At 47.1% G+C, this 27,810-nt stretch overlaps 1 protein-coding gene across 1 annotated transcript; it reads left to right on the top strand.

Moving 5' to 3' along the window:
* Positions 1-177: 177 nt before the first annotated feature.
* map3k13 (mitogen-activated protein kinase kinase kinase 13) lies at positions 178-27,810 on the top strand. Its single transcript, XM_084689535.1, has 15 exons — positions 178-244; positions 5,546-5,627; positions 13,536-14,254; positions 15,757-15,940; positions 16,276-16,467; positions 17,068-17,226; positions 17,380-17,538; positions 19,818-19,926; positions 20,335-20,444; positions 20,575-20,691; positions 21,835-21,978; positions 22,249-22,972; positions 23,665-23,735; positions 23,899-24,190; positions 24,546-27,810. Exons 3-15 carry the CDS (start codon positions 13,636-13,638, stop codon positions 24,645-24,647), a joined length of 2,982 nt encoding a protein of 993 aa, XP_084545661.1. The 5' UTR covers positions 178-244; positions 5,546-5,627; positions 13,536-13,635; the 3' UTR covers positions 24,648-27,810.

Below are 27,810 nucleotides of genomic sequence, written 5' to 3'. Positions count from 1 at the left end.
CTATAGCTACCCACTTAACAGTAAATTAACGTCGTATTAGGCTACATGGTATTGTTAGGTACAATGGCGCATGGTCCTCGAATCTATTTTTATCCAGTCATACACTCGAACGGGTTACAGGTGAATTGTTTAGAAAACACGGAAGTGACGTTAGTGCTCACAAGACTTGGATTAAACCATTGGATTACATTGGAGAGACAGAGCAGAGCAAGCAGGCGGGTCTCGACCGGAGAGCTCTGAAACGGTATTGTTATTCACTTTTAAATATATATGAATAGAATTGTCAAAATGTATGTTTACGTTTTAAACCTTGTAGAATATTCATTGCACGGTTTTATGTCCATATTTTTCTATTACATTTGTGCTGAGACGCGACTGTGGATGTCAGCAGCGGTGCTGTAGCTTTATGTCACTGATGTGGACAATTTCGATAGCCTATATTTCTATGAACAATTATGTATGAACATTTAGTTACGACAATTAGTTGTGGAATAATGTAACACACAACGTCTATGTTTTTTGAACTAGGGTTGTCGTGTGGGATAGGCTACTTTAGATTGCAGACTGCTGGTAAATTTTGACCCCCGTGAGATTTTCATCGTGATTGCAATATTTATGTAATCCTTTGGATTGTACATGCCATTCTGGTTTTAAATACTGTGTCCGCATTAATGGGAGGTCCCACAAACCGAGGTTCCTATCCTGTGCACATGAAATAGAGCCTAACCCAGCCTACGTAGCTCAACTACAGCCTACTTTTTTCATTCCAAAAGCATAACAGGCTGTCAGACAGAATGTCTTTTTTTCTGGTTGTTTATCCAGTCATTACCATATGCAAGAGTAAATTACTACATACTTTAGGTTATAGGCTATAATATGAAATTTAACTACTGAATAATGTTGCTGAGGTTGACCAAATACAAAGAGAATTGTTAATGTAAATTTGAAAATGAATTAATCAGCGAAAACAAAGATTGTGAAATCATAGTTGAACAAACCATCAGTCGCCCGCTCCATTGTAGTCATTCACGTTGTGACCGGTAGCGTATGCAGTTTGTGTTGTTGGGTGCTACGCTAGCTGTGGATCTGGATGCAGGGCTGTAAAAAACAGCATTTTATTCCCTCCGTTGTGCTGAGTGGGAGGTTTCCAGTAAGTGTCCACGTGTGTCCGTAATGGCTGGCGGCATGTTTTCCAATCCGTCTTCAGTGTGTGTATCAGGATGCAGTTACAGGAAACTCCAGTCAGTCAGATGTCAGGAGGCTGGTCCTGTCAGTGGTTGGCTTTGTTTTAAGTAGGCTATGGCAGAGGAAAACCTTACACCACCCTGCACCCAAACGTGAGGACAGAGCATATGTCTGATCGTGTGTCGGAATGTAGGCTACTGCTTGATACTCAAGTACTGCAACAACATTTATGTATATTTTATTGATTACAAATGTACATTTGTAATATGGGGGAAATGATAAGCTCAAAGATAAGCATTCACATGTAGTGCTCAGTGTAGGCCACCAGATATGTTGTCTGATTATTTTTTTTCTACAAATTTGATTTTATTAATTGTCTGTCAATTTAGTAGCCTAAACGCAGACCACTGGAACCTCTACCCTGATAGCATAGTTTGTTCTGAAGATGAGGGTCACCTCTGGTGATGCGGTTGCATGGCAACGTGTTAGTCCAGTTGTCAAGGGAACCCACACACATCCCAGCATAGGAGTGAGCAGCAGAAAAGCCTTCAGGGGGAGGGTGGGGCTTTGTAGGGTTGGCGTGGTGACAGGGGGCTGTATTTATGTAATTGACATGTGATGGCAGCCATTGGTTGATCTCTCTCTAATCCTAGCCCTGGAGAGAGGACTAGGATCTTATGATCCTGCAGATTCATGATGAGTTTGTTGTTATGTGCCAGTTTGGAGGAGTTTGAATCAAAAACTCACTAATTTAGTTTCATAAGAGTCGTGTTTTTTGATGGATCTGTTGATTGTGTTTGTGAATCAAGTAGGTCAAGTGAATGACTGTTACCAGTTTGTATGCATGCTTTGTGGTAAGACATGTGTCAGCTGTGTCTCTGTAGTTCCAAGTCATACAGTGTGCTCTCAGGCAGTAGGCAGGACTGTACATGGCGTGCTGCCCTTCAAACACAGCAAAGCAAAGCAGAACAAAACAAACAACTGGCTGACAAAACCTTGGCTGAAGGAAAGAAAGGAGCCTGACCCTTAGCTACTTCTCTCTTTTTCTTTATGTTTTTTCTCTCTCTCTCTCTCTCTCTCTCTCTCTCTCTCTCTCTCTCTCTCTCTCTCTCTCTCTCTCTCTCTCTCTCTCTCTCTCTCTCTCTCTCTCTCTCTCTCTCTCTCTCTCTCTCTCTCTTCCTCACTCACTCACTCACTCTAACCCCTTTCAGTTTAGAGCTTCTAGGGGTCTGGATATCTCCTTTCCTGATGTGCTTTAGTCTCCTACCCTCCACCCCTCACTCCCCCACCTCCATATCCTTCCCTTCCTCCCATCCTCCGTCCCTATCTCCATCTCTCCATCCCTCCCTTCCTCCATCTCTCTGTCTCTCTCCCGCCCTCTCTTCCTCTCTCTTCCAACTTAGCCCTCCCCGGGCCCTACTGTACAGCTGAGCCAGATCTAAATGTCAGTAACACCAACAGTAACAGTCTTTTAGAGCATATTCAAACACTAACCCTATGCCAGAAGTTTATTATACAAACTGCTGGACTACATGTAGACTTGAATTTGACAGCTTAATATTGTTCTGTACTATTGTAGCATTCAATGTGCTTGTGTGTTGTTCTTTGTTGTGGTGGAGAGTAGAAGGGCTTACTGTACCTGACCTGATGACATGTTTGATTAATTGTCACAAGTTCAACACAGGACTATGTTATGATGGGATGGAATCTGTGAAAATATTTACTGTAGGGTTATTGTATGGATACTGTATGGTTAAGTGTGTGTGTTTATTTTGTGTGTATGTACTGTATACTGTGTGTGTATATATGTTGTGTGTGCATACTGTGTGTTTGTGTATACTGTGTGTGTGTGTGTGTGTATATACTTGTGTGTGTGTACACTGTGAAGCAGACGCTGCTCTCTTGTGGTGTCTCTGAGCTGCTATAATGACCCTGAGCCTGCAGCTCCTCATGGGGAGCACATTAACACACACGAGTGGAGCAGCAGGACACAGCACATCGGCACCCTGGCAGTGTGTGTGTGTGTGTGTGTGTTGAAAAAGGAGGTGGGGGGTGTAGCCTGGGGCTTCATCACTCTACCACCCCCCCCCCCCCAACATGACCTAGCATATCACCATAACCTTTCACCCTCATCCTTTCAGCACTAATATGCAGCTGCTCCTGCCCCCCCCCCCCATCCCCAACACACACCGTGATCCCAGCCACTTTCACCAGCTTTTGCCCTCCCCACTCCTCTAATCCAATCCGTTTCCCTCTCACTCTCCCTCCCTCTCTCTCCATCCCTCTGTCCTACTATCTGCCTATCCTTTTCTCCCTGCTGCATCCTTGCCCCTTTAGTCTGTGATGAATAAAGGGCTGAAAAATGGAGGGATGGAAGGATGGAGTAAATAATGATAAAGAGTAGAGGGATGTGTGTAGGTCCATCACTCAGAGCTGGCTGTCCTCACAGTAGTGTTCTCATCCCTAGCTCACAACATTCGGATAGCTAGGGTCATAATGACATACAAGAAGTCTTGGTCACACTAATTACTGTCATCCTGCGAAGACGAGCTGTTCTGTTCTCTACATTACTCACACAGTCCCATCAATCATGTTTAGGATTATCAGGTGGGCATTGTGCAGGCGGGCAGGCAGGCAGACGGAGTCAGTTTATCTAGGATTCTTCTCCATCTGGGGATCATGATGTAGACCATAAAAATGGTCCCGAACACCATGGTTCATGTAAGGCCTCCTGAAAGGGGTTGGGCCACTGAAAGTGTGTGTGTGTGTGTGTGTGTGCGTGGCTGAGTTTCCCTTATTTATGCACGGGACACTAGAGCTATCAGCATGCCTGTTCCACTCCTGGTGAAATAGTAATGAGTGTGTATAACACAGCCTGTCCAGGATGCAACACAGCTACATGACTGGAGCTGATGTCTGTCTGTCTGCATGTCTGCTTGTCTTTCATTTAGCAGGCGTTTTATCCAAAGCAACATGCAAAGACAGTGTTTAGAAAGTACAGCAGAAAATCAAGGATCTGTCTGTCAATATTTTAAAGGGAGTTAAATGACTAACTTAGTGTGTGTTCTTAGGAAAGTAGTTCTTGAAAGTCTGTCTATTTAATGTTTTAAACATGAACCTTTTTGAGGCTGCAGCCTTCAGTGGCAAAAAACTGGGACTTTCCGGAACCTCCTAATGCTACGTGTCCTGTCTGTCTCCTCCTGAGCTCAAGCTGGAGATTATGTGACCTTTGGAATGCTGTTGGTGCCTCTGGAGCTAGTGTACAGCTACCCTCCTTTCTCAGGCCCTGAGCTTTACCGTTAATGTTCAACTGGCACAGACAGCACAGGAAAGTCCCCGGGTGTGTGCATCACTTTTTGTGTAGATGTTTGTATTGTGTATGTTTGTCGTTTTGTTTGGTGAGGTCTGTGTGTTGTCACGTTCATATGTGCTTGCTTATAAGTTTTCAAACATGGGCTTGTGTGTTCATCATGATAGCACAGCCATTGATATGGACTGTAGATAATGTTAATTTACATTTTAATTTAGTCATTTAGCAGACGCTCTTATCCAGAGCGACTTATAGTAAGTACAGGGACATTCCCCCCGAAGCAAGTAGGGTGAAGTGCCTTGCCTAAGGACACAACTTCATTTGGCACGGCGGGGAATCAATCCGGCAACTTTCTGATCGCTAGCCTGACTCCCTCACCGCTCAGCCATCTGACTCCTCATTTACTGACATTCTAAACCTGATTATCATTATTTACCATCAGAAATGGAGCAATGCCATGCGTGTTATTGACGTCAGCCTCCGCTTCTACTTTGGTGCAGTTCAAGAACGAAACCGGTCTGTTTGTGATTTTTACGGTATGTTAATGTTAACTAGTGCTTTCAGCCTTCAACAGCTGATTTTGTTTAATGAATATTTGTTTGTTGGACCATATGGACCATTCAAACTAATCTGAATATTATTTCACACCTTTTACTCCAGGGAGGAGGGATGAGAGTGGAGGGAGGGGGGAGAAAGGAGGGAGGTGCAGTCTTACCTTCCTTTGTTATTCTCTTCTGAGGAATAGGGCATTGATTTGACCCCAGAACCCCCCTCCCCCACACACACACACACACCTTCCCCCATCCAACCCATAACCAGCCATACACAGACCTCCCCCTATCCACCCCAGAGATGTTGGGTGCAAAGGAGAAGCGGAGGTAGCTGTTGACCAGACCGGCCGTCATCCCCCCAACACCCCTCTTTTTCCCCTCCATCTTTGTCCTCACAGATCAGTCGTCCTCCACCTGCAGCATATTTCACATCCACCAGACCACTGATCTAGAACCTTTCCTACATGCTCACCTTTGTCCTGTGTGTGTGTCTGTGCAGGTAAAGAGCCATCGAATGTCCTGTCTTCCTGAGTCCAGAACACACTCAGACGCTCTTGGATATGCCCATCATCCACTCACAGGTCAGTTTCACTGTCCTACACACACAGACACAGTACACTCTCACAAAAACACACACAACCTCGCCCATGTGCATCCCCTCTTCTCTCTCTCTCTTTCTCTCTCACTCTGAAACACTTACACACACGTAAACACACACACACATGCAGGTGGATGGGTTTATTGTGTTCACATCACTGTGACCTACATGTGGCCTGTTGTGGATTAGCCAGGCAGGGAACTTTAATTTGGGGTGTGTTAGTGAGATGGTGGAGGAGAGATTAGAGCCCTCAGGGAAAGCTGCTCTCCTGCCAAGTGTGTGCATGGTGTTTTGTGAATTTGTGTGAGGTTTAAGTAAAAGCTGAGGTGGTTTGAGTCCCTTAGTCCCCCAGACTGGACTCATGCGGGCTGCATGGGACCCCTGGGGTACCGGGCCCCCTGGGGTACAAGGTCAGGGCTGGCCTCAGGTGCAGCCCTCCAGGCTGATCCAGCACAATCAATGGTGCTGTTGACGCCCAGATGGGGGTCTCGGTAAAGGAGTAATGGTTTGGCTAAGCCACGCCGTGACAAAAGAGGGTTTAGTTCTAAATGGCAGACGAATGGAACCACAGTGGCATGTGTGTGTGGCGACTCGCTCACCTCCCTCTTCTCCTCCTCCTTTCTCCTCATCTCCCACTCCTCCTTTTCCCCTCCATCTCTTTTATGTTCCCCTGTCTGGAAGGACCCCCTCTTTCTCTCACCCCACCTTCCTCATCTGTGAGACCCCCCTTTCCCTCCTCCCCTTCTTGCGTCAGGGAGCTCCATTCATGAAAAGTGTGACGTGAGTAGCTCTCAGTGCTGGTGACTGTGCCGCCCACACTCTCTCTCTTTCACCCTCCCTCTCACTCTGCTCAGACGCAGGAAGATTCAGTGGAGGAGGAATATCTTTTGCTATTCTGTCTTTCTCATTCTCTCTTTTCTCCCTGCCCTGCGTTATTCTTCCCTTTCATTCTCTTGTCTTTCATCCCTCTGTCAGTGTTGAGGAAGGACCATGCATCTGAGCTCTGACAGCTGTGAGTAATATGGTGCAGTACTGCTGCCTTGGATGTTTGTGTGTATGTGTGTGTGTGTGTCTGTTCCTGTATGTCAGTCTGTGTGAATATATAAATACATATGTTTTGTCTGTGCTGTGTGTGTCTGAGGTTGATATTTTAGGTAGCATTTATTTGGAAGTGTTCTTGTTTCTCCTGTAACAGCTTGTTTCTGTGGTGTGAGAGCTTGCTGCGTGCGTGCGTGCGTGCAGCGTCTATTTTGGGCTCAGCCAGTCGGTGATGGCAGTGTGTGATGCGGTACATCTCAGTGCCCTCTGATGAAGGACGGCTGGAGGGGTGGACACCAAGACACCCCCAGCACCTGCCCAAACACCTCTGGAAATCTCAGTCACACACACACTATCTCCCGCACAGTTACGCACACAGACATAGTACACTCTCACAAAAAACAGTCACATACACACCCTCAAACATTTTGTCAGGGAGAGTAGATTATGCATTGATAGGACATATACCTCCCCATATGCATCCCTCTCTCTCTCTCTCTCTCTCTCTCTCTCTCTCTCTCTCTCTCTCTCTCTCTCTCTCTCTCTCTCTCTCTCTCTCTCTCTCTCTCTCTCTCTCTCTCTCTCTCTCTCTCTCTCTCTCTCTCTCTCTCTCTCTCTCTCTCTCTCTCCTCCCCCCCCCCCTTTGTTCCTCACCAGTAGTGTGTGTGTGTCCGCCTCTGTCCAGTGGAACTAAGCATGTTTATGTAACGTTGAGGATGAGTAGCCGGCAGCTGGGATAGGGTGATGGAGGAGGGGAGATGGAAGAACAGAGCCATCCATCCTTCCCTACAGAGCTGCTGGTGAAACAGCTCCCCAGTGTTCAGAACATCTTTGTGATGTAGTCAAGGGAACTTGCACACCACTAAGCCAGGTTGCGATTGGCCAGTATGTGGAGAGTGAGTCCAAATGGATTGGTGTTGTGGTTGGGAGGCCACACGCTAATAGCATGCAGCTTCTAATAGACTAACTAATGTGCTTTATTGATCTTCTGGCTGTCACGGCCCTGCCTGGTGCTTCTCTTGGGGCAGGAGAGAACAGCTTGTACGCTGGTGTGCTCTTCAGCATGACCCCAACCCTCCCATAAGGCTCCTTGTCCCCGGCTCGCCTTCTTTGTTGTTTTTTCTCTGATTGCTGAAACCGTGTCAGTCACGGCCAGCATCTGTATGCCTGTCTGAATGCCTGCCTGCCTGCCTGGCTGTGTGTATGCCAGTCTGTCTGCCTGCTGGCTGGCCACCTCTGTGGTGTAGTTGCACAAGGCAGATTGTTATATGAGCAGCTGCTGTGTCCCGACTCCTGGAGCCCTAGGACTCTGTCCTTCAAGTCTCTCTCTCTCTCTCTCTCTCTCTCTCTCTCTCTCTCTCTCTCTCTCTCTCTCTCTCTCTCTCTCTCTCTCTCTCTCTCTCTCTCTCTCTCTCTCTCTCTCTCTCTCTCTCTCTCTCTCTCTCTCTCTCTCTCTCTCTCTCTCTCTCTCTCTCTCTCTCTCTCTCTCTCTCTCTCTCTCTCTCACACACAGAGACAGACAGACTGTGTGTGTGTCTCTCTCAAGCCCAGGTCACATGGAGTCTGGCTCCTCTTGTGTCCTTTGTTGTTGCTCTGGGAGCTTGTCTCTCTGGAGTCAGAATGGAGAATAGCCCGCCAGCAGCATGACCTCCCCTCTCTGACTTTCTCTCCATCTCTGTTTCCCTCCCCCCCCCACACACACACGTTTCTGTCTCCTTGGTGGAGCTAGCTTCAAACTACTGTAACAGTTAGTGTGAATGTGAATAAGGCTGTCGCTAGCAGGCTAGAGAGACAGATATAAGGGGGGGGGGCTCAGTGTGTTTGGGAGGCTGCTGTCTGAGGCCAGGCTGGCTGGTGCCTCGCTGACACTGGCGCACACTGTTGCACTGTATTTGGGCCAGTGGAGGTGGTGTGTGTGTGTGTGTGTGTGTGTGAAGTGTCAGTGACTCACATCTCTTCCCACAAACTGTATTGGGTGTGAATTGAATCTTTCAACGTGCCAATCTGAATGTCTCATTATGAGAAGAGGAGTCAAGTGGACATCTGTGGATATACATGCAGATTTCCAAGCAATAAATTGGTTTGGTGTGACTGGAATCAGACTCTAAACCACTCCCCCAAAGCAGAGCCACAGTGGTTACAGAGTTGTCCGTCTCTTCTGTGAACACTCTCTGTGAACAAAGCTGCTTCCCTTTGAGAACTATAGTCCGATATCAACTCTCCTTCTGGACCTGAAGGAAGCCATGGTCCCCCCTGCTCCTCTTCCCTCTTTCCTCTCCCCTCCTCTCATCTCTCTGCTCCTCTCTCCTCCTCATAGCTGCTCTCTCCTCCTGTTATAGGCTAACCTGGGCCAGTCCAGGCTGCGGGCTACACTATACTTTTGAAAGACAGTGTGTGTGTGTGTGGGGGGGGGGCTGACAGCCAGCAGAAGGTTAGAATTGATGCTGTGTTGACATGGAACGCTTGAATTATGGGCTGGGATGGGGTTTAAATTGGCTCTTTTGTTGGTGGAGCAGCTGTTAACTACAGAGTGGAACCCCACGGGTCCCTGAGTCTCTTCCTAATGATGCCTGAGAAATGAAGACATATCTGTGTGTCTGTGTGTGTGTGTTTGGAGACGCATGCTGTGTGTGTGTGTGTGGAGACACAGCGTGTGCGCGGGTGTGGAACCACATGCTGTGTGAATGTGTGAGTATGTGGGACGTCTGTCTGTCTTTGTGTCTGGCATTATGTTCATTTGTTTTGACAAGTGTTCTGTTGCTTCTACATGGTCTTGTCAAGGTTGACGTATATGATTGTGTGTGAGACCAGGGTTGGTCTCCGTCTTCAGTAGTGCTGTGTTGCAGGAGGACCCCCCTTTTGGATGTCTGGGAGGAGAGGGATTACTGCCTGGGTCTGCTGGGATGGGCCTGTGTGTGTGTGTGTGTGTGTGTGTATGTGTGTGTGTGTGTGTGCTCGCTGTTTCTGATCCCCTGCTACACCAGCTGCTCCATCCCTCCTATGGACACACACACATACACACACACACACACGACACACACACACACACACACACACAGGGCTGGTGTAGGAGGCTGCTGTAGTAGTGATGTGTGTGTGTGTGTGTGTTCTCAGCCTGTTGTCTAAGCTTCTGGCTGGTGGAGTACTGTCAGGGAGCCTGAAGCAGACCGTGAGCAAAGAGAGATGTGGGGAGATTTACAGAGGGTGGGGAGGGGAGGGGGAGGTAGGGGGTAGGATTGGGAAGCGGAGTGGAGACGGTGGGGGCAGGATATGGTCTCTGTTTATACAGGACTGCCTCCAAAGGCAGGATTATAGGATCAGCCCCTGATAACTCTCTCTCTCTTGCTTTCTGTTTATCTCTTTCTTTGTCTCTTTCTTCGTCTCTTTCTTTGTCTCTCTCTCTCTCTCTCTCTCTCTCTCTCTCTCTCTCTCTCTCTCTCTCTCTCTCTCTGTGTCTGTCTGTCTGTCTCTCTGTGTCTCTCTCTCTGTCTCTGTCTGTGTATCTGCATGTATCTCTGTCTCCCTTACTATCTCCCACTCTGTATTTCAACATGGAAGGCAGTATGTATATTTCCAGCTACATTCTCGCTCAATTTTACTCTTGAAATCAGTTACATCAGAGTGTTTGGATGTGGATTCACTGTGTGTGTGAGTGTTTTGGTATATGTATGTGTACAGTATGTCTGTGTGTCCATTGTGTATTCTCTTGGTATGTGTTGTGTTCTTTATGTGTGTGTGTGTGTGTGTGTATCTCTGCCTGCACAGCGGTCAGCATGTCAAGACAGTCCTAGTCAGTGTCTCTGTCCAGTGGAGGCCAGGTTGTCCATGTGGAAGCCACACCGTGGGTCTCTGCTAATCACAACACATTATTCATGAAGCTCCGATAACTGGCATTGGTGATGCATGGGACACAGACCCTGAGAAAAGTCACGGTCACACACACCCACACACAGGTATACACACACATACAGGCATGCAAACACACTTCCGCACAAATATACACACAGGAGCACACAAATACACAGTCATACATAGTCATGGTCACACACACAAACACGCGCGCACACACACATACAAACGTGTACTATGTAAAAGTAGATAAGGATGTGGAGAATATGGACTATCCAAAGCTAGGATGTCTTAAGCTTTGTGGATCACTCTGGAGATAAGGAGGATCTGTCCAGAGCTTCAAGTTCCAGCTCTAACCTCTCAGTGGATGGTATTATTTGGTGGCATTTACAGAAAGTGGATTGGTGTCTTTGGAAAGGTTTCCTCTATGCTTCTAACGGGTTATAGGGGTATTAGTGTGTGTTGTTGGTGTGCACGTGTGTTTTTATGTAGGCACATACACCCGCACGCCCTCTCAAGCCCCCGTCACAGCCCCAGCTCGGAGGATCCTTCCTGGGGTGGAATTACAGCGGGGCCCCTGGGCCCCAGGCCTGGCTGTCTGGGCTGTTGAAGGGAGGGATTTATTGGATACCTGAGAGCGTTCTCTCCTTCCCCTGCACTCTCTGCACCGGGCTAGGAGTGCAGTCTGCATTATAGATGAGCCGCTGGCAGCCACTACACCCTTATAGCTCTCAGATTACACACATATACACACGTGCATGCATGCCTACACACAAGCACACACACATGACAACCACACACACGAATATACATAGAGATGAACATGCACAGTGTTTCCTTTAGGATTTTTTTTAGCAGTGGGGGCAGGTCTGTCCAAACAACAACCCCCTCCCCCAGCCGAAACGAAGGTCACCATATTTCTAAGCAGGTTAATGTAATTGTCTACTGTCTAATAGCTAATGTAATATTGCACATATTTTTGTCCTATTTACCCTAAAGCAATAAGGTTAGGCTACTTCAAGACACCCCTTCCACTAATAAAGTATGTTCTAAATGGCATAAATGCTGCCAATTAATAATTGACGTAAGAACTTATTGTAAATGGTTACTAGCCTAGCCTATAGATTAAGGTAGGCCACTTTAAAGCATGTGTACACTGTCTACTTAATTTGATCTTGACATATAGGCTAAGCATTCTGTAGCAAATAACAACAATAAACCCACTATTAATTACATTATCTTAATGCAGTGTAACTACTTCAGCATAATAATGCACCTAAAATACTAAACGAGAGCAAAGGCAAAACAGCCACGTGCAATTTAGCTGGCAGGTGAAGGATACAAACATGAAAATTACCATTTAACTGAATTTAAATTAGCAAGAACTATAGACTAATATAATAACAGGCTTAAATGAACTGACAACAAAAGTTATACGACTTACAGTTCTCAAGGACGCACAGTGGCGTGCGTGCCCGCTCGCGGTGTGAAGCGTGTGTCCGTGCTATTCTCCGACATGCACTCGAACAATCACTGTTGATAGACGGCCTTTTGCACTATTTCTGATAACGTGGCGGCAGAAATTTTGCCGTGGCGGGCCACCACTGCCAAATCAACATTGAGGAAACACTGATGCATGCATTCACCCTCACCAATGCACCCACATGAACACACACACACATTTTAATGAAAGTCCTGAACTATAGTTCTGCAGCACAGTACACACTGTACGGACTGTTTATGTCTCAGGGCTTTGGGTGCACTTGATTTAAGTAGAGTTTGAATGCTTGGTTGCAGGATTTTCACTTTGGGATTGTTTCATTAGCTCTGTAATGCCAGGTTTACTAAGTTCTCCTATGTAACTGTTGTGTTCCCTCCTACAGAGGAACCTGCCACATATCAGTCCTCCCACGTGTACTTGGTTTTTGTTTTCTACTGCACCATGTTTACCTCCCCCCATTTCTCTGTATTTCTCTTTTTTTCTCTTTATTTCTCTCTTCCACCGTCCCTCTATGCTTCAGTCTCTTGCTCTCTGTGACTCTTGTCTCCCTCCTCCATCTCTCTCACCCCTCTTCCCTCTCTTTGTCTCTCAAGATTTCTCTCTACTGTACAACCTGTCCTCTTCAAGTTTCTCTCCATCTTGGATTTCAGACCCATTTCCTCAAGGGAGGTCATGGAGAAGTCAAGTCTCCAAGATTACTTAGTGTATTCTCTGGATTGTGCCTGCATTGGCCATGTTAGGCCATGTATTTTCCCAGCTATGTCTACCCCTGCCTCTATCCCTGTCCAAACCCCAGCCCCTGTTCCTCAGCATAGCAGGTGCTTGCATAACTCAGGCAAGAGATTAGGACAGTTTAGATGTTCCACGGGTCACTATAGAATAGTTGATGTGCGGGTGCCCGCTGTGTTGCCTGCTGCTGCTGCTGGGTGATGATGCAGTGAGAATCGGCTGTGTGTCCAGATGTTAAGCTAGCCCATCCCATAATACCCCTCCTGTTAATCCCTGATACTGCTGGTAGCTACGGTTCGCGTTCAGCCTTACTGTCCTGCTCAGAACCTTGCAAGCTCTCTCTCTGTCTATGACTATCCCTCTGTCTCTCTGTTTCTATCTCTCTCTCTCCATTGCCTGTCGTCTCTCTCCCTTCATATACCTTTTACCATTCTTTTCGGTCACTTATCCAATTTTACTGTTGTTTTCTCAGTCGTTATCTTTTTACTGGTTTTACCCAGTGTGATTATTTTTTATTATTTTTAATGTAAGCTTTCACAATCCCAGATCTATGAAACAGGAAATGAGAGTATTGATTCCTGTTAGGTGGTAACAGCAGTGACAGGATTCATTGGTAATGGCTTTATGAGGGGAGGCATGCAAGTTATGTAATTGTGTGTAATGTAACATTGTCACGTTTTTTTCCCCAGTGTTTACGGTGAATCACCGTAGTCACTGATTTGTGATATCTGCTTCACGCTCTTCGTTAATTTCCCTCCCTCCCTCTCTCTGCAGGTGACTCCCAGTGTTCCGACAAACCTGTGTGTTAGGAGAGGCCCGGCCCGCCTCACTCTCCTTCTCGGCCAACGGGCAGCACAGGCACGCGCTCAGCACCATGGGTAGCTCCCCCGAGGTGCTCTCCTGGACCTCCTGCCCTGGCCTGCTGGTGGGCAAGCTGAAGGAGGAGCTCAAACTGACCGTGGTCGGGGATGCCATGAAGAAGAGTCCCAGCAACGCAGGCCCCACGCCGCCCCAGCCTCCGCCCTCCCCTCCGCCTCCTCCTGTCATCACAGACCTGGCCCCGCCCACACACCTGTTGGTGCCCCTCCAGATGTTGGCGCCCCCGGGGGCGGAGGAGGAGGCTGGGCTTGGGGGCCCCAGCCCCCCCATCACGGCCCTTAGCGAGGACTCGACACGGGAAGGCCACTTTGATAACAGCGTGCTGCAGCTCCAGGAGCACGACCATGACCAGGAGGAGGCTCAGTCCCCCCACTCCTGCGGCCAGGGAGGGTGTGTCAGCGGCGGGGAGGAGGGGACCGGAGAGGGGGGGTACCCCATGGACCATAGCGGAGGGGGCACGCACAACCACCCCCACCCTGACGATATCAAGCTGCACTTCCAGAGAGCTGGCTCTGGCGGAGGGGGGTTCCTGGAAGGCTTGTTCGGCTGCCTAAGGCCGGTCTGGAACATAATTGGGAAGACCTATTCCACAGAGTACAAGCTACAGCAGCAAGGTCAGACTCCCTCTCCCTAAGAACGTCCTCCCTCCCAATTGTCATTGATGTTAGTGCTAATGGCCCTGCTAGCATGGTGTTAGTGATACTATCCTGGCATTGGGTCTTGTTATTCGAGAGCTAAGTAACGACTGACCAATATTTTCTCCTTTTTAAATGAATTACTAGGCTTATGTTATGTTATTGACCATGTGCCTCGGTCGACTCATGAGTCCCAGATCTGAATGAGTCCCTCGTTGGAGGGTCCTGATGAAGTAAGCCGGACCCCAAAGACTATAGCTGTCCATCCCTGCTCCTGGAGATCCTGGAGATCTTCCTGGAAGTTTTTTACTAAACCCAAAGTTGTAGCAAATAAGATTCAGCTTTTCAACCAGCTAATCTTTAGAGTGAGGTGTGCTGGATGCAACTTGGAAGGAAAGCCTAGAAGACGTAGTCCTCCAGAACAGATTTGGGAAGCCCTGCTCGAGACAGCAGCAGACCCACTCTGTTCCACCCCGGCGTTCCTCCGGTTTCTTCTGCGGTGCTAGCATGTTCTACTTGGTGTTCCCAGCTGTCAGGTTCTATTAAAGGTTGCAGTCCGCTTCTCCTTGGCGTGCATGTGCCAACTTCCCCCTTGCCTGCTCCTGATGGTGCATATCCCACTAAGACAGAATGGGGTTGGGGTTGGGCCTCTCGGATGATTGGTCAGCTGGTCACCCCTATACTTAGCATGACTTCCTAAAGCACAGCTGATGGAGGGTCTGCTTCGGGGAAGGGACAGGAAGTGTGGTGGGCGATCGGTCCGAGCATGCACGGCATGCTGATTCCTCCTTGAATAGGCCGTTATTAACAGATGTCACCTCAAGTAATGATTCTGCTCTTGCTTTCATTATGAACACAACTGATAAAGTCAGCACCAGCATCTAGGTCTACATAAAGATTCAACTGAAAGCAAAGAACAGTTGTTAATAAGGCTCACTGTGAAACATGGGACCATTGTTGACACAGAGAGTGGATTGGGTCATGTGCTCTCCCTTTGATACTGATAACAGTATACAGCACAGCATAGCATAGCAAAACTATCAAGCCAGTAAGACAGACAGCTAGAAGAAGTCACTGTGTGTAAAGCTATATCTGAGGCCTACTAGTGTCCCTTCAGCCTGCCTTTACTGTAATCAATAACACTATAGCGAAGCTTAAGCCGTGTACAGAGATACTGTATATCTGATCTGTAGATAGCCCCTCTGAGCCCTACAGGGTACCATCTTGGCTGACTTCTTACATGGACTTCTCCATTATCATTACATTAAAAGTACCAGAGCATTTTCAGTCTGGGGCCGGGTTGTTCTCATTATGATATGGTCGAGCTACAGTTGATGTACAACAGCAGCTTGGTGATACCAGGGTCACTTAAGTCCTGCCATTATTGCCTGTCCTAAAAACGTACACTTCTCCTCTTCTTTATTTTCCATGACCCCTCCCTCCTCCTTCTCCTCCTCCCCCCCTTCCTTCCTCCTCCTCAGACATGTGGGAGGTGCCGTTTGAGGAGATATCGGAGCTGAAGTGGCTGGGCAGTGGGGCACAGGGGGCTGTCTTCCTGGGGAAGTACCACTCAGAGGAGCTGGCCATCAAGAAGGTCCGCGAGCAGAAGGAGACCGACATCAAGCACCTCCGCAAGCTCAAGCACCCCAACATCATCAGTTTCAAGTGGGTCCACCTCACCACTCCCTTCTCACACACCTCCACACACACTCATGCTCCTCCAGTAGATATGTTATCACATCAAGAGAGTGTTTCTATTCTGGTCCTGTTGCCATTCAGACATGGTAGACAGTTACTGTGAACTAGCACCTGGTTTATATTTTGGGCACTAAAATACTCCCATCTTTGCTCCCCCCTCCTCCCCTCTCTCTCCTCCCCCCATACCCCCCCCCCCCCACTCCCCCTCCTCCCTCCCATATCTCCTCTCTGCCCCCTCTATGTACGCTTTTCACTCCCCCCCCCCTTATCTCACCCCTCCCACAATATCTCTCCTCCCCCAGGGGGGTGTGCACCCAGGCCCCATGCTTCTGCATCCTGATGGAGTACTGTGCCCAGGGCCAGCTGTACGAGGTGCTGCGCGCCGGCCGCAAGGTCACCCCCTCCCTCCTGGTGGACTGGGCGTCTGGCATCGCCAGCGGCATGAACTACCTGCACCTCCACAAGATCATCCACAGGGACCTCAAGTCCCCCAAGTGAGTGGGCTCCTCAGATCACTTGAGGTGTGGTGATATGGCAACTGGTTCTACTCTGCTGTATAAGTCTGCTCTGTCTAACTGTTCTGTACAGAGCTGCTATCTGGATATGTACTGATCTGTTCTACAGAGAGCTGCTGTCTAGTCATGTGCTATTGACAGCTCCAGTATAGATATGTACAGTTTTGATAGAAAGCTATGGTCTAAAGATGGACTGTCCTGTTGTATTAAGAGCTGCAGTCTAGAGATGAACAGTAGTTCTATAGAAAGCTACAGTCTAGATGTGCTGTCCTGTTCTATAGGAAGCGCAAGTCAAATGTAAAGGGCTGTTCTGGTGTTCTGGTCTACCAGACCTGCCTGCTCAGCTTACTCCAACCCTGTTAATCAATGCCATTTACATGGATCTGCAGTAGTGCTGATCCCAGCGTTAGTCAGCAGATCCAGGGATGTCTGCAGTAAACCTTTTCTGTTTCCCCCCAACATAGTCCTCGTAAAGCTCAGAACAACACGCTTGGGATGCAAAAACGTTAAGTTCAAACAAATCGGATGTACGTTTTCTACATTTGAACTGACTGAACTCCATTTGTGTCCCATCCTCAGCGTGTTGGTCACTCACAACGACACTGTGAAAATCTCAGACTTTGGAACCTCCAAAGAGCTCAGTGACAAAAGCACCAAGATGTCGTTTGCCGGTACGGTGGCCTGGATGGCCCCCGAGGTGATCCGGAACGAACCAGTGTCTGAAAAAGTGGACATCTGGTGAGTGAGAAAATATCAGATAATCTTACCTGTCTGGTGTAGACAGTGAGGAAGCAGGTCTGTCCCACACTGTGTGACATTGTGTCACTGTTCCTGTGTGTTTGTGTGTGTGATGGTGTGTGTGTCCTCGTGTATGATTGTGTGTGTGCGCAGGTCATTTGGCGTGGTGCTTTGGGAGTTGCTGACAGGAGAGATCCCGTACAAGGATGTGGACTCGTCTGCCATCATCTGGGGCGTGGGCAGTAACAGCCTACACCTCCCTGTGCCTTCTACCTGTCCCGACGGCTTCAAGCTGCTCATGAAGCAGACATGGTGAGGAACAAGTTCTACTTCAACTTAGGGGTGGGCGATATGGCCAAAATCTTCTATCACGGTTTGAGTAATTTTATATCACGGTTACGGTATATATCACGGTACTGCATGTACTACAAGCGGTTACTGGCTATTATTTAAAGGCAACGACAGTACGAGCGTTCCGATTGGCTGATGCAGAGTCATGCCATCTGCGTGGTGACCTACTCACAGCACAATACGGATCCGTAATGCCCTCTGACAAAAATTTCTAAATGAGCAAAAGCAATCAGTCTGAGTTTTACTATCCATATTTAACTTCGGTTTCGGCATATCAACCTTGTTAAAGCTCGGTCGATACGTTAAAGCCTCAGTTTGATATTTCCCGGCATGACCTCACACTCAGTTAGTAAGTAGTTACCCTTCACTAGTCATCCTAGATCAAGAATGCTAGCAACGCCACCAGTGTAATTTTACAACAATTTTATAGCACATAAAACTTGACAACAAATCAAATTGGTTACCTGCAGAATGGGTCATCAAATATATAATTAATTAGCATCGGCATGAATGTGGTCCGCTTAGACAAAATACACTCCACATCAAAAATTCCGTCAGACCAACGCAAATGTGCTTCAAGGTCAAATAGCAAATCACATAAAAGTTAAACTACAATTCTAAATATCGCAAGAATGCAATTTATATAATGGCTTATATTATGGAGCTAAATCAGGGCCAAATGTTTTGTTGATTCCCCAAAAAAATAAATACTTGAAAAACTAAAACTTGACATTGAAAATGTACGTTTTGGTCAAAAAACTTGGAAAATAAAACCATGTATTCAAAGAAAAAATGAGTGCACAATTTTTTTTGCAGGTTGAATAAAATTTCGATTAAATTCTGGAATTATTTTGAATAAGTTATTAATTGTAATTTTTCACTTTTATATTTTCACATAGTTTCACATTTCATGTTTTCAGATTCAAAACATTTTTTTACGGCTTCAAATTTATTTATTTTTTGAGTTCAATTTTTTTGGGGGGGGTTTCAGGTTTTTTTTTGGTGTAAACTCAGAGGCGGGAATTATGAGTGACAGTAGGTGTGTTCGACTTCATGCAGCGCCGGCGTCGCCTGCAGCCGCCTGCAGCCGCCTGCAGCCGCCTGCAGCCGGCTGCCAGTGCTGCAGGTGCTGCATGAAGTCGAACACACCTATTCTAACAAAGAGGCAGAAGACTCGTCAGTCGGCTCCGCCAACCCAGTCTCATACTTCTGCCTATCTATGACACGGGTTTACACACTTATTTTGCGTGCCATATATACGCCAAATTGCTGTTTTGCGTTCAGTTTGTACAAAAAAAATTCTAATCTCAAATTCCCCAAACAAATTGAAGCCGTAAAAAAAAAGTTTGGAATCTGAAAACATGAAATGTGAAAATATAAAAGTGAAAACTGAAAATTAATAGCTTATTTCAAAATAATTCCAGAATTTAATCGAAATTTTATTCAACCTGGAAAAATTGGTACACATGTTTTTTCTTTGAATACATGGTTTTATACAAGTTTTCGACTAAAACTTATATTTTCAATATCAAGCTTTAGTTTTTAGTTTTTTTTTTCTAATTAACAAAATCCTGATTTAGCTCCATATTATTTACATTTAGTCATTTAGCAGATGCTCTTATCCAGAGCGACTTACAGTAAGTACAGGGACATTCCCCTTGAGGCAAGTAGGGTGAAGTACCTTGCCCAAGGACACAACGTCATTTAGCACGGCAGTGAATCGATCCACAAACCTTCTGATTACTAGCCCGACTCCCTCACCGCTCAGCCATCTGACTCCCATATTATATACAATACCACAACCAGACATTTAATTGACTTTAATAAAAATTTAAGTATACCGCGGTTGAAACGGTATAGCCAAATCTCTCCCGGAAGACACATTTCTACCGTCGCACGGTATATACCGTCATACCGCCCAGCCCTACTTCAACTGTATACGATGTGGAACATGGTTAAGATGTTCCAGTTTCACTGTATGAGATGAGTAACATGGCTAAGGTGTTCAGGTCCAATTGTATTGAGATGGGCCTAGTCATAAGTTCAGATAGCATGTTTCAATAAATATTATTGGAGATGACTGAAAGGAAACACACTGATTGGGATTGTCGTGGGTTATATTTCATTACTGTTCATTCAACAATATCTTTGTCTTGCCCCTCCACCACTCTCTCTCCTCTCCCCTTTCTACCCTCTCACTCTTTCTCTCAAAATCTCCCTTCGCCCCCTCTCCTTTCCAGGCAGGGTAAGCCCAGGAACAGGCCGTCCTTCAGGCAAATCCTCCTCCACCTTGACATTGCCTCTGCAGACATACTGGGAGCCCCTCAGGAGACCTACTTCAAGTCCCAGGTCAGAACCACAACCATAACAATCAGAAACAGAACCAACATTTTATTAATTGGGATTAGAACCACATCAGAATCTAAATCAAAACAAACTAAATGGAATTAGAACCAGAATCATGACTCAAACTAGAATGATACACAGAAGCAATTTCTGTCACAATCTCCCACACAGAAGTATTAAAAGCTTATTTTCAGATGAGTGCACACTCACTATAGATCACATGATATTCACTATTACAGTCCCAATTAAATTACATTTTCAATGACTACACATATAGGAAGTACATGCTTTCACATGAGTCATGCTGGAGTTCTACTTGGCTTTATACATATCTGGACTAGGCTGTACTGTGCTAAATACAGTTTGATGTGATTGAATGGGACCATTTGTGTGTGTGTGTGTGTGTAACAGGCGGAGTGGAGGGAGGAGGTGAAGAAGCACTTTGAAAAGATAAAGAGTGAAGGGACCTGCATCCACCGCCTGGATGAGGAGCTTATCCGACGCAGGAGGGATGAACTCAGGTAATGGAGGGAGGGAGAGAAAGATGGTGATGGAGGGAGGGAAAGATGGAGGGAAAAGAGAGAGTAAGGGTGAGAAAGAGGGAGGGAGTTGGCTCTACGGTGACTGATGGTGCCTGTCCCTCCCCCCCAGACATGCGCTGGACATCCGGGAACACTATGAGCGGAAGCTGGAGAGAGCCAACAACCTGTACATGGAGCTGAGCGCCATCATGCTGCAGCTGGAGGTCCGAGAGAAGGAACTCATGAAGTATGTCCTGACCTCTGACCCTGGTTCTGTCCACTGACTCCTCTAGCAGAGAGAACTAGCTGGAACTCAATTTCACCTCATTTTAATCTGTGTCTATCTTTGTGTATTTATGTTTAAACTATCTCTGTCTATATATTTATATTGAATCCATCTCTATGTTCAGGGTTCCAACCTGTAGAGGCCAGCCCCACACAATGTAGAGACTCCCTCCTACCCCATGAAACCATAATGTCCAACTCACTGTATAATTCAGGAACTATTCATCAATGTGTCACAATAGGGTTATTGTAAACTGTATTACACTGTGCCTTAACTGGATACGAGCGTATCGGACGTTCTCAGTCAACACTGAATCCGTCATTTTTGCTTTTGTTACGTCATGTAAACTAACCACTTTACTATGACACTGTATGATACAGAGCTTTCAATGCAAGCAACAAAAAATACATTACACAACAGGGCGACCAACAAAAAGGTTGCACCGCATCGCGCTGCTCAGCGTTGCGTTGCTCAACGTTGCGTTGCTCAACGTTTACGTTGGTCAATCGTGCGTTGCTCGCGTCCAGTTTGGACATTCCAATAGAAGACAAGGCAGTCTAACTGCTTTTAGTCACTCACGTCACATCCATTTGGGACATGGTGTTAGTTTTACAGTACTAGAATGATACAAAAGAATGTCTCCCATAGTTGGGCCAGACTCCAGACATCTTAAGGGTAATACTGAAGTATTTCTGTTTATGTCAAAGCCACTAAGCCAGCAACCCTGGCCTGGTTCCGGGGTCTCAGACAGCTTTGCACAACAGTAGACTGTCTACAATAACTCTCTCAGGCCTTCTGACCCAGTTTCACAACAAACAGATTTTACCCACTTTGCAGGTAACACTTTACACTGCAGTCTGGCTCACGGCTTCACAACTTCCACTCTCAGTACTTCAGAGCCATTGCGAGGTGGCTTTGTGGTGTACATGTGGTACCTTACAGAGACACCTCTCACTAACGCCTAGGAAAAGCCTCAGTGTGATACAACCAAAATAATTGAAGGAATGGGGTGATCTACAAGAGTTACCCTGCGCAGCATTGCAAGGTTAACAGGTGAACATGGCAGCTGTGCCCTGTAACAGCGTGGGTACCCTGTGCTTCCAGAAGGGAGCAGGTGGTGGAGAAGAAGTACCCGGGGAACTACAAGCGGCACCTGGTCCGGCCCATCGTCAGGCCGAACGCAGTGGAGAAGCTCATCAAGAAGAAGAGCAGCTTGACTCACAAGGCCGGGACGGTGCCCGCTAAGAGGTCAGAGTTTCCCCAGATGTTCCTGTTTGATGCTTAGGTCATACTGTTATCTAGTTGTATCATTATCTAGTTGAAGTGACATGTAGTAAAGTTTAGAGGCCTACAGATGGACAACATACAGAGCCTCTTCTCTCTAGCTCACAGAGAGTTTTGTTTAAATATTGTTTCGTCTTGTGGGAGAGAACTTAAAGCAATGTGAAGTGTCAAGCACAAGCCTAGTTGGAGTACAGCATAGAGGCCTACTAAAGAACACTATTGTTACCCCTGTAGGCCTGACCTGCTTCGTTCCGATGGCATCCCCAGCATGGAGGTCCTCCCCTCCCCCTCCCCCCTCTCCGGTAGCCCCAAGGTCTCCACACCTCCAGGGAAGACCCGCTACCGCAGCAAGCCGCGGCACCGCCGTGCCAACAGCAAGGGCAGCCACAATGACTTCCCCGGTGTGCTGAAGTCCAGTGCGGGGCCATGCGAGGAGCAGCAGCCCCTCCAACTCCACCAGCACCACCACCCCCTGCCACCAGAGTGCCCTCTGCTGCCCCTCCAGGCCCGCCAGAACGCTGTGGCGACCTGTGCCAACAACCTGCGCTACTTCGGGCCAGCCGCCGCTCTCCGCAGCCCGCAGACCGACCACCTGCAACGCCGTGTCTCCGGGTCTGGCCCGGACCTCATCCCCATGGACTCCCGCCAGCGGACTGCATCCTCTAGTTCGGGTGCCAGCTCTGGGCTGGCTCCGGGTTCCAGTGCCGGGACCGTGTGCCCTTGCTGCCAGGCGCACCCCTTTCCAGGCTGCCTGCAGTGCCAGAAGATCCCCCTGGCACCCAGCCACCCCCAACAGCCCCAGTACTCCCTGCTCAGCACCTGTGAGGCCGCACCGCCCGCCACGCCCCGGGTTCCAGACCCAGGCGAGGCCCAGGAGAAGGCCCAACCTGAGAGGCAGGAAGTGCCTCGCCTCGTCCTGCCCTCTGGCCTGCCTCGTACACTCAGACCCCTCAGGAAGGTGAGCATCGAGAGAGCCTTGCCACTAGGTGTCTGAATGTGTGTTCTCATTTTAATGCTCTTATCAACATGGAAAAGTGGATCGGATTGCTTAGTGCAAATGTTTTTATTTATTGAAAACAACACTGCAATCGCCTGGCTTTGACGAGGGGGCGGAGGATTTGCATCAGCTGTGTGCTTGGCCATCAAGTGGTATTTCAGACTGGACGTGCTGCGATGATAGCTCAGTTCGCAACGACAAAACACACAGATCACTTTGGTCTTGTGAATGGAACCATTTGGCATCTTTTTTAAAGTAAACTTTCCATTCAGAATCTTATTGGCATCCATTTCGGCATCTCGCGCTCGCCATCACTTAAAACGTAACGTTAGCCTACTGCCGCTCGCAAGCCTGTTGTTTTGTTTCCAGTCTAGCTAGATCCGGTGTGGTGTTGTAGTTTTTCTAACGTCAGTAGTTGATGCAACAGCACGTGAAAAAACTACAATGTTTTCTAGGCCAAAATAATGTTAATCTCGCGAGAAAAAATGTACGCCGTTAATATGGGTTTGCGTTAACGCTGTTAATAGTGCGTTTAACTGACAGCACAAGTGCTTATGTGTATATGTATATATAATATGTAATATGTATATAAGTGTGTGTATTAGGTGTGTGAGCAGGAAGGGGGGGTTATTAACCAATTGCTCCTCTCTCAGGGTGCTGACGAGTCATCTGAAGAGGAGGAGGGGGAGGTGGACAGTGAGGTGGAGTTTCCAAGGAGACAGAGGTATGTACTGGCTTGAAACTGGAGATTAGCGAGCATGCTTCAAAAATCGTCATCTGTATTCTATGTTAATCTGACTCTGTGTTTTGCCATGACCCCATTTACGTTTCTCTCCACTTCACACCATCCTCCCTCCCGTCCTCCTCATCTACCCCCCGCCCCCCAGGCCCCACCGCTGCATGAGCAGCTTCCAGTCCTACTCAACCTTCAGCTCGGAGAACCTGTCGGTGTCAGATGGCGAGGAGGGCAACACCAGCGACCACTCCCACAGCGGGCCGCTGGAGTGCCTGAGCGCCAGCCAGGAGGAGCACCTGGACGAGCTGCTGTCCCACACCCCTGACATCCCCATCGACATCTCCACCCAGTCCGACGGCCTGTCCGACAAGGAGTGTGCCGTGCGCCGGGTCAAGACCCAGATCTCTCTGGGAAAGCTCTGCTCAGATGAGCACAGCTATGAGGTCAGAACCCCCACCCCCTATTGATCAGCCTGCTGTAGAAAACTGTAACGCCTGATAGGCCCCATTTTTCATATTGGATAATGGGCCAGGCTGTTGGCCTCTCATAACATTGATAGGTTTTTACAACCTTGAATGTGTACGTAATAATTCTGGTAAATGACAGTGAAAGCTAGGTTTAGCCTAGCTAACTGCAGAAGAATTGAAGGACATACATACAGACAGACAGACAGACAGACAGACATACATACATAATACCTTATCGACTTTTTCTAACAACACTTACTGTGTCAATCCACATATTATCTGTCATGGGACAGGATCTGGTGTAGTGATGCTCCTGTGTCTGTCTCCTCAGAACCCCCTGCAGTTCGGGGACTCGGACTGTGACTCCTCAGAGGCAGAGTGTTCTGACGCCACCATCAGGAACAACAAGCCCGGCGCCCCCTCCTCCTGGTGAACCATGCCCCCTTGTTGACCAGGTATCACCCCCTCTGCCTGGAGACCCCGCCCCTCCACCCTGCAGGAACAACGGCAATAAAAGGACCCCACTGTAAAGACAACTCCCCGTCATCTCCCATAGCAACGCCCCTGCAATAGCTCCCAGCCCCCCCCTCTTCCCAGGATCTAGGCAACCTAAGGCAGGGATCCCATTTGAATGATACTGTACAGTAACTAGTGTAACATTCATAATTTATTTTTGTCTGAGTTTGAGGGAAAATCAGGAACTCTTAAGACTTTAAGATAAACAAAAAAACAACAACTATAAAAACAACACAAACACACACACACACACCCACTGTGTTAGTGAGACTGAGAGTGGAGGAGTCCAGAACGATGGAGGAACGCTACAGGACAGCAGGACCTGGTTGCTGGTCTACGTAGGCAGATGGCCTAACTGTGCCAGACTAGACACAGACTACCCCCCCCCCCTCTGGTCACCAACCAGCCCTGTTTTTCTCAGACTAGTATGATGTCCTGCCTGCTTTATTGTAAGTTTACAGAACAAACCAACGCTCCTGGCAAACTCCCAAGACAGGGATGAACAGGGGAAAAAATACAGTGTGAACAACACCAGCATGAATACCCCCCCACCCCCTCACCTCTTCCTCGCTCTCCCCTAACAAGTTGGATGCTCCATGGAGCCCCCTGCTGTCTCATCCCAGCAAGGCCCTAAATGGCTCGCAACCAACTTAGGAGCTATGTGTGTGTGAGTCAAGAGGATGATGGGCGAGCAGACAGACAGATATTCCAGAGAGCAGGCAGGAGCTGGAAGAGGTACTAACTCCAGCACCAGTCCGGCTGTTAAAGAAGGGAGGAAGGCCAGGAACGAGGTCACCTCTCCTTCCCCAGTCCCTAGTCCCCTGACCCTGCTCCCTCCTCTGTCAAGACAAGCCTTCTCTACTCACATCATCACCAGTCAGAGATTGTACCGAGTATCCAGTGTCAGTGTTTTATGAACATGCCCCGCAGACTGTGCAGGCATGCCAGCATGTCTCCCCTCAGGGTGCCCTCAGAAAGAGCAGTGTTGACTGGCGAGGGTGTGTTTGCGTGTGTATGTTTCGGGTATGTATTACAGATAAGCCTTGTTCTTCAACACCTGTAAGTATAATGGTGGGAGTGCTGGTTGGAGAGGTACTGTGTTATGTAGTTAGTGTTAGGGTGCAGTATCCCTTCTGGACCATGTGACGCAGGTTTATGTGTTAGGAGTGTGTGGTAGGTTTCTAGACTAGCCGCGAGGTGAAACCATAGCAAAGATAAGTGATAGCTACCTGGATGCTGTGTTGTATTGAATGAAACAGCAATAATGTAGGCTCTCTCTCAGGACCAGGTCTGTCCAGCAGGCTGGCCAGCAAGGCTGACAGGGTGCAAGGAAACATTCGTGACAAACAAGTTTTAGATACCTATATTTTTACAGCAGTTTTGTAGTTGTAAACAGCTACGTTTTGGTCAGGTATTTGCCTTTGCTGGTGTGATGCTCAGGTTTTTGTTTGAAGATAGAGAATAGGAGCAAATGCATTGTCCACATGAGGGAGATAGCTGGAAGGGATTTATGTTGCCTTGTGTTATGCAATGTAGTGCTGGCTTCATTCCTTTTGATATTAAAAGGCCAGTTGTCGGATATCAACATTTCCATTCTATACTAAGTTCCTCCCAGTGATCCTTCTTGAACTTCTGTTTTATCCACTTTAGAAAAGGGATACTGCATCTTGGGTAACTATGAACACGTTAAATATTTATCACATGACCCTGTGTTCTAACATTTGTTTGTTCATATGTGTGTGTTCTAGAATAGCCAGTCAAGGTTGAAGTTCACGTGATTTAAGTCGAGTATCTTCTTAAATCAAATGTACTGCAGGGTTGTAATTTTACAGGTAGGAATGCAAGCCAGGGCTCAGGTCTGGGACCACAGAGGTAACCTCCCTGGTCTCTAAGATCTCAATGTCACCTTCTCTTCTGAGTATAAACCATTGTTTAACCTTGTATGACTTGTCCAATCCGGTGTCATGTGACCAGGTCAGAGCTACCAACCGTCACATATCCAATGACCAGGGAGAGGGGGGAATAGACAGGAAGTGATATCATTGTCAGAACTGGTTTATTGTGATGAACCATTCGACCCTGTTCCCACCCTCACTGTTTCCCCCTACAATAATTAATGTGTGTTGTAATTACTGGGTCAAAGAACAAGTGGTGAATAGTGAATAACCATGTCTATATGGCATGCATCCTGTGAAGTATGATTGTTTAATAATTTAAATTAGCTCATTTAATTACATTTTCGATCTCTTAATTTTTTTTCTTTGTAGCTGGCCTACATGATTATTGAATTAATTTATTATGAATGACCTGGCAAGTTTAGAGTTAACTTAATTTTTAGGAACAATTTAGAATAATTTGTCTAGTTTTTTTATTTTCTCGATCGGTATTATTGCAAAAAAGCACAACAAAAAAGTGTGAAATGGAACGCTTTGATCATTTAGGATACTTGATGTTTGATTGTTTGCATTCCATATAATTTGTTGTCATCTATGCTACATGAACATGACATTGTATGAATATCTAAATATCTTCCTGATCATCTGTGAGTCTATGTACAGCATGGTCGCCTGTTTATGTTCGTCTGAAGGTGGACAAATGTAGTTATTCCTCCTCTGTCTGAACCCTGTATGTAGTCCACATGTCCAGGGTCACACTTGTTCCACAGTTATCCTGAATATGCTTTGCTGCCCCAGACAGGTAAATAATATCTGGGTCAGACTTTGGGCTAACAGACCATTCCTCTGTACACCTCAAACTCCACTGCAGGGTATAAGGTTCATGGAGACATTAAAACATTGAAGGCATGATCGAGCTGACTTCCTAAAGTTCACTAACTCAGTGTTCTCTCTTTCTCTCTACTTGTAGCTGAGATTCTGTGTGTAGACATAATTCACCTCATGTACCTGACATCTGTTTCTTGGTTTCTCTCATGTCTCCTTTCCTCTCAAATGGCATTATATACCAACCAATCCTGAAAAAAGTTCCTGTATTATTCAGTGTACAGTGCATTAGGTACCAGGGAGAAATAAAATCAAAGCAAACTATCGCATGGAATAAACTCTGAGGTACTGTACCAAATA

This window comes from Hypomesus nipponensis, chromosome 23, assembly GCF_054491055.1.
Source record: "Hypomesus nipponensis isolate SF chromosome 23, ASM5449105v1, whole genome shotgun sequence".
Lineage (NCBI taxonomy): Eukaryota > Metazoa > Chordata > Actinopteri > Osmeriformes > Osmeridae > Hypomesus > Hypomesus nipponensis.
The sequence above is the reverse complement of the archived record's forward strand: the minus strand, read 5'-3'. Positions and strand labels throughout refer to the sequence as shown.

Bases quoted from the DNA above. Each gene is read 5' to 3' on its own strand.
- map3k13 (XM_084689535.1), top strand. From the start codon at position 13,636: ATGGGTAGCTCCCCCGAGGTGCTCTCCTGGACCTCCTGCCCTGGCCTG. The intron at 17,539-19,817 runs GTGAGGAACAAG...TCTCCTTTCCAG, and splicing joins CTGCTCATGAAGCAGACATG to GCAGGGTAAGCCCAGGAACA. The intron at 20,445-20,574 runs GTAATGGAGGGA...CCTCCCCCCCAG, and splicing joins CGCAGGAGGGATGAACTCAG to ACATGCGCTGGACATCCGGG.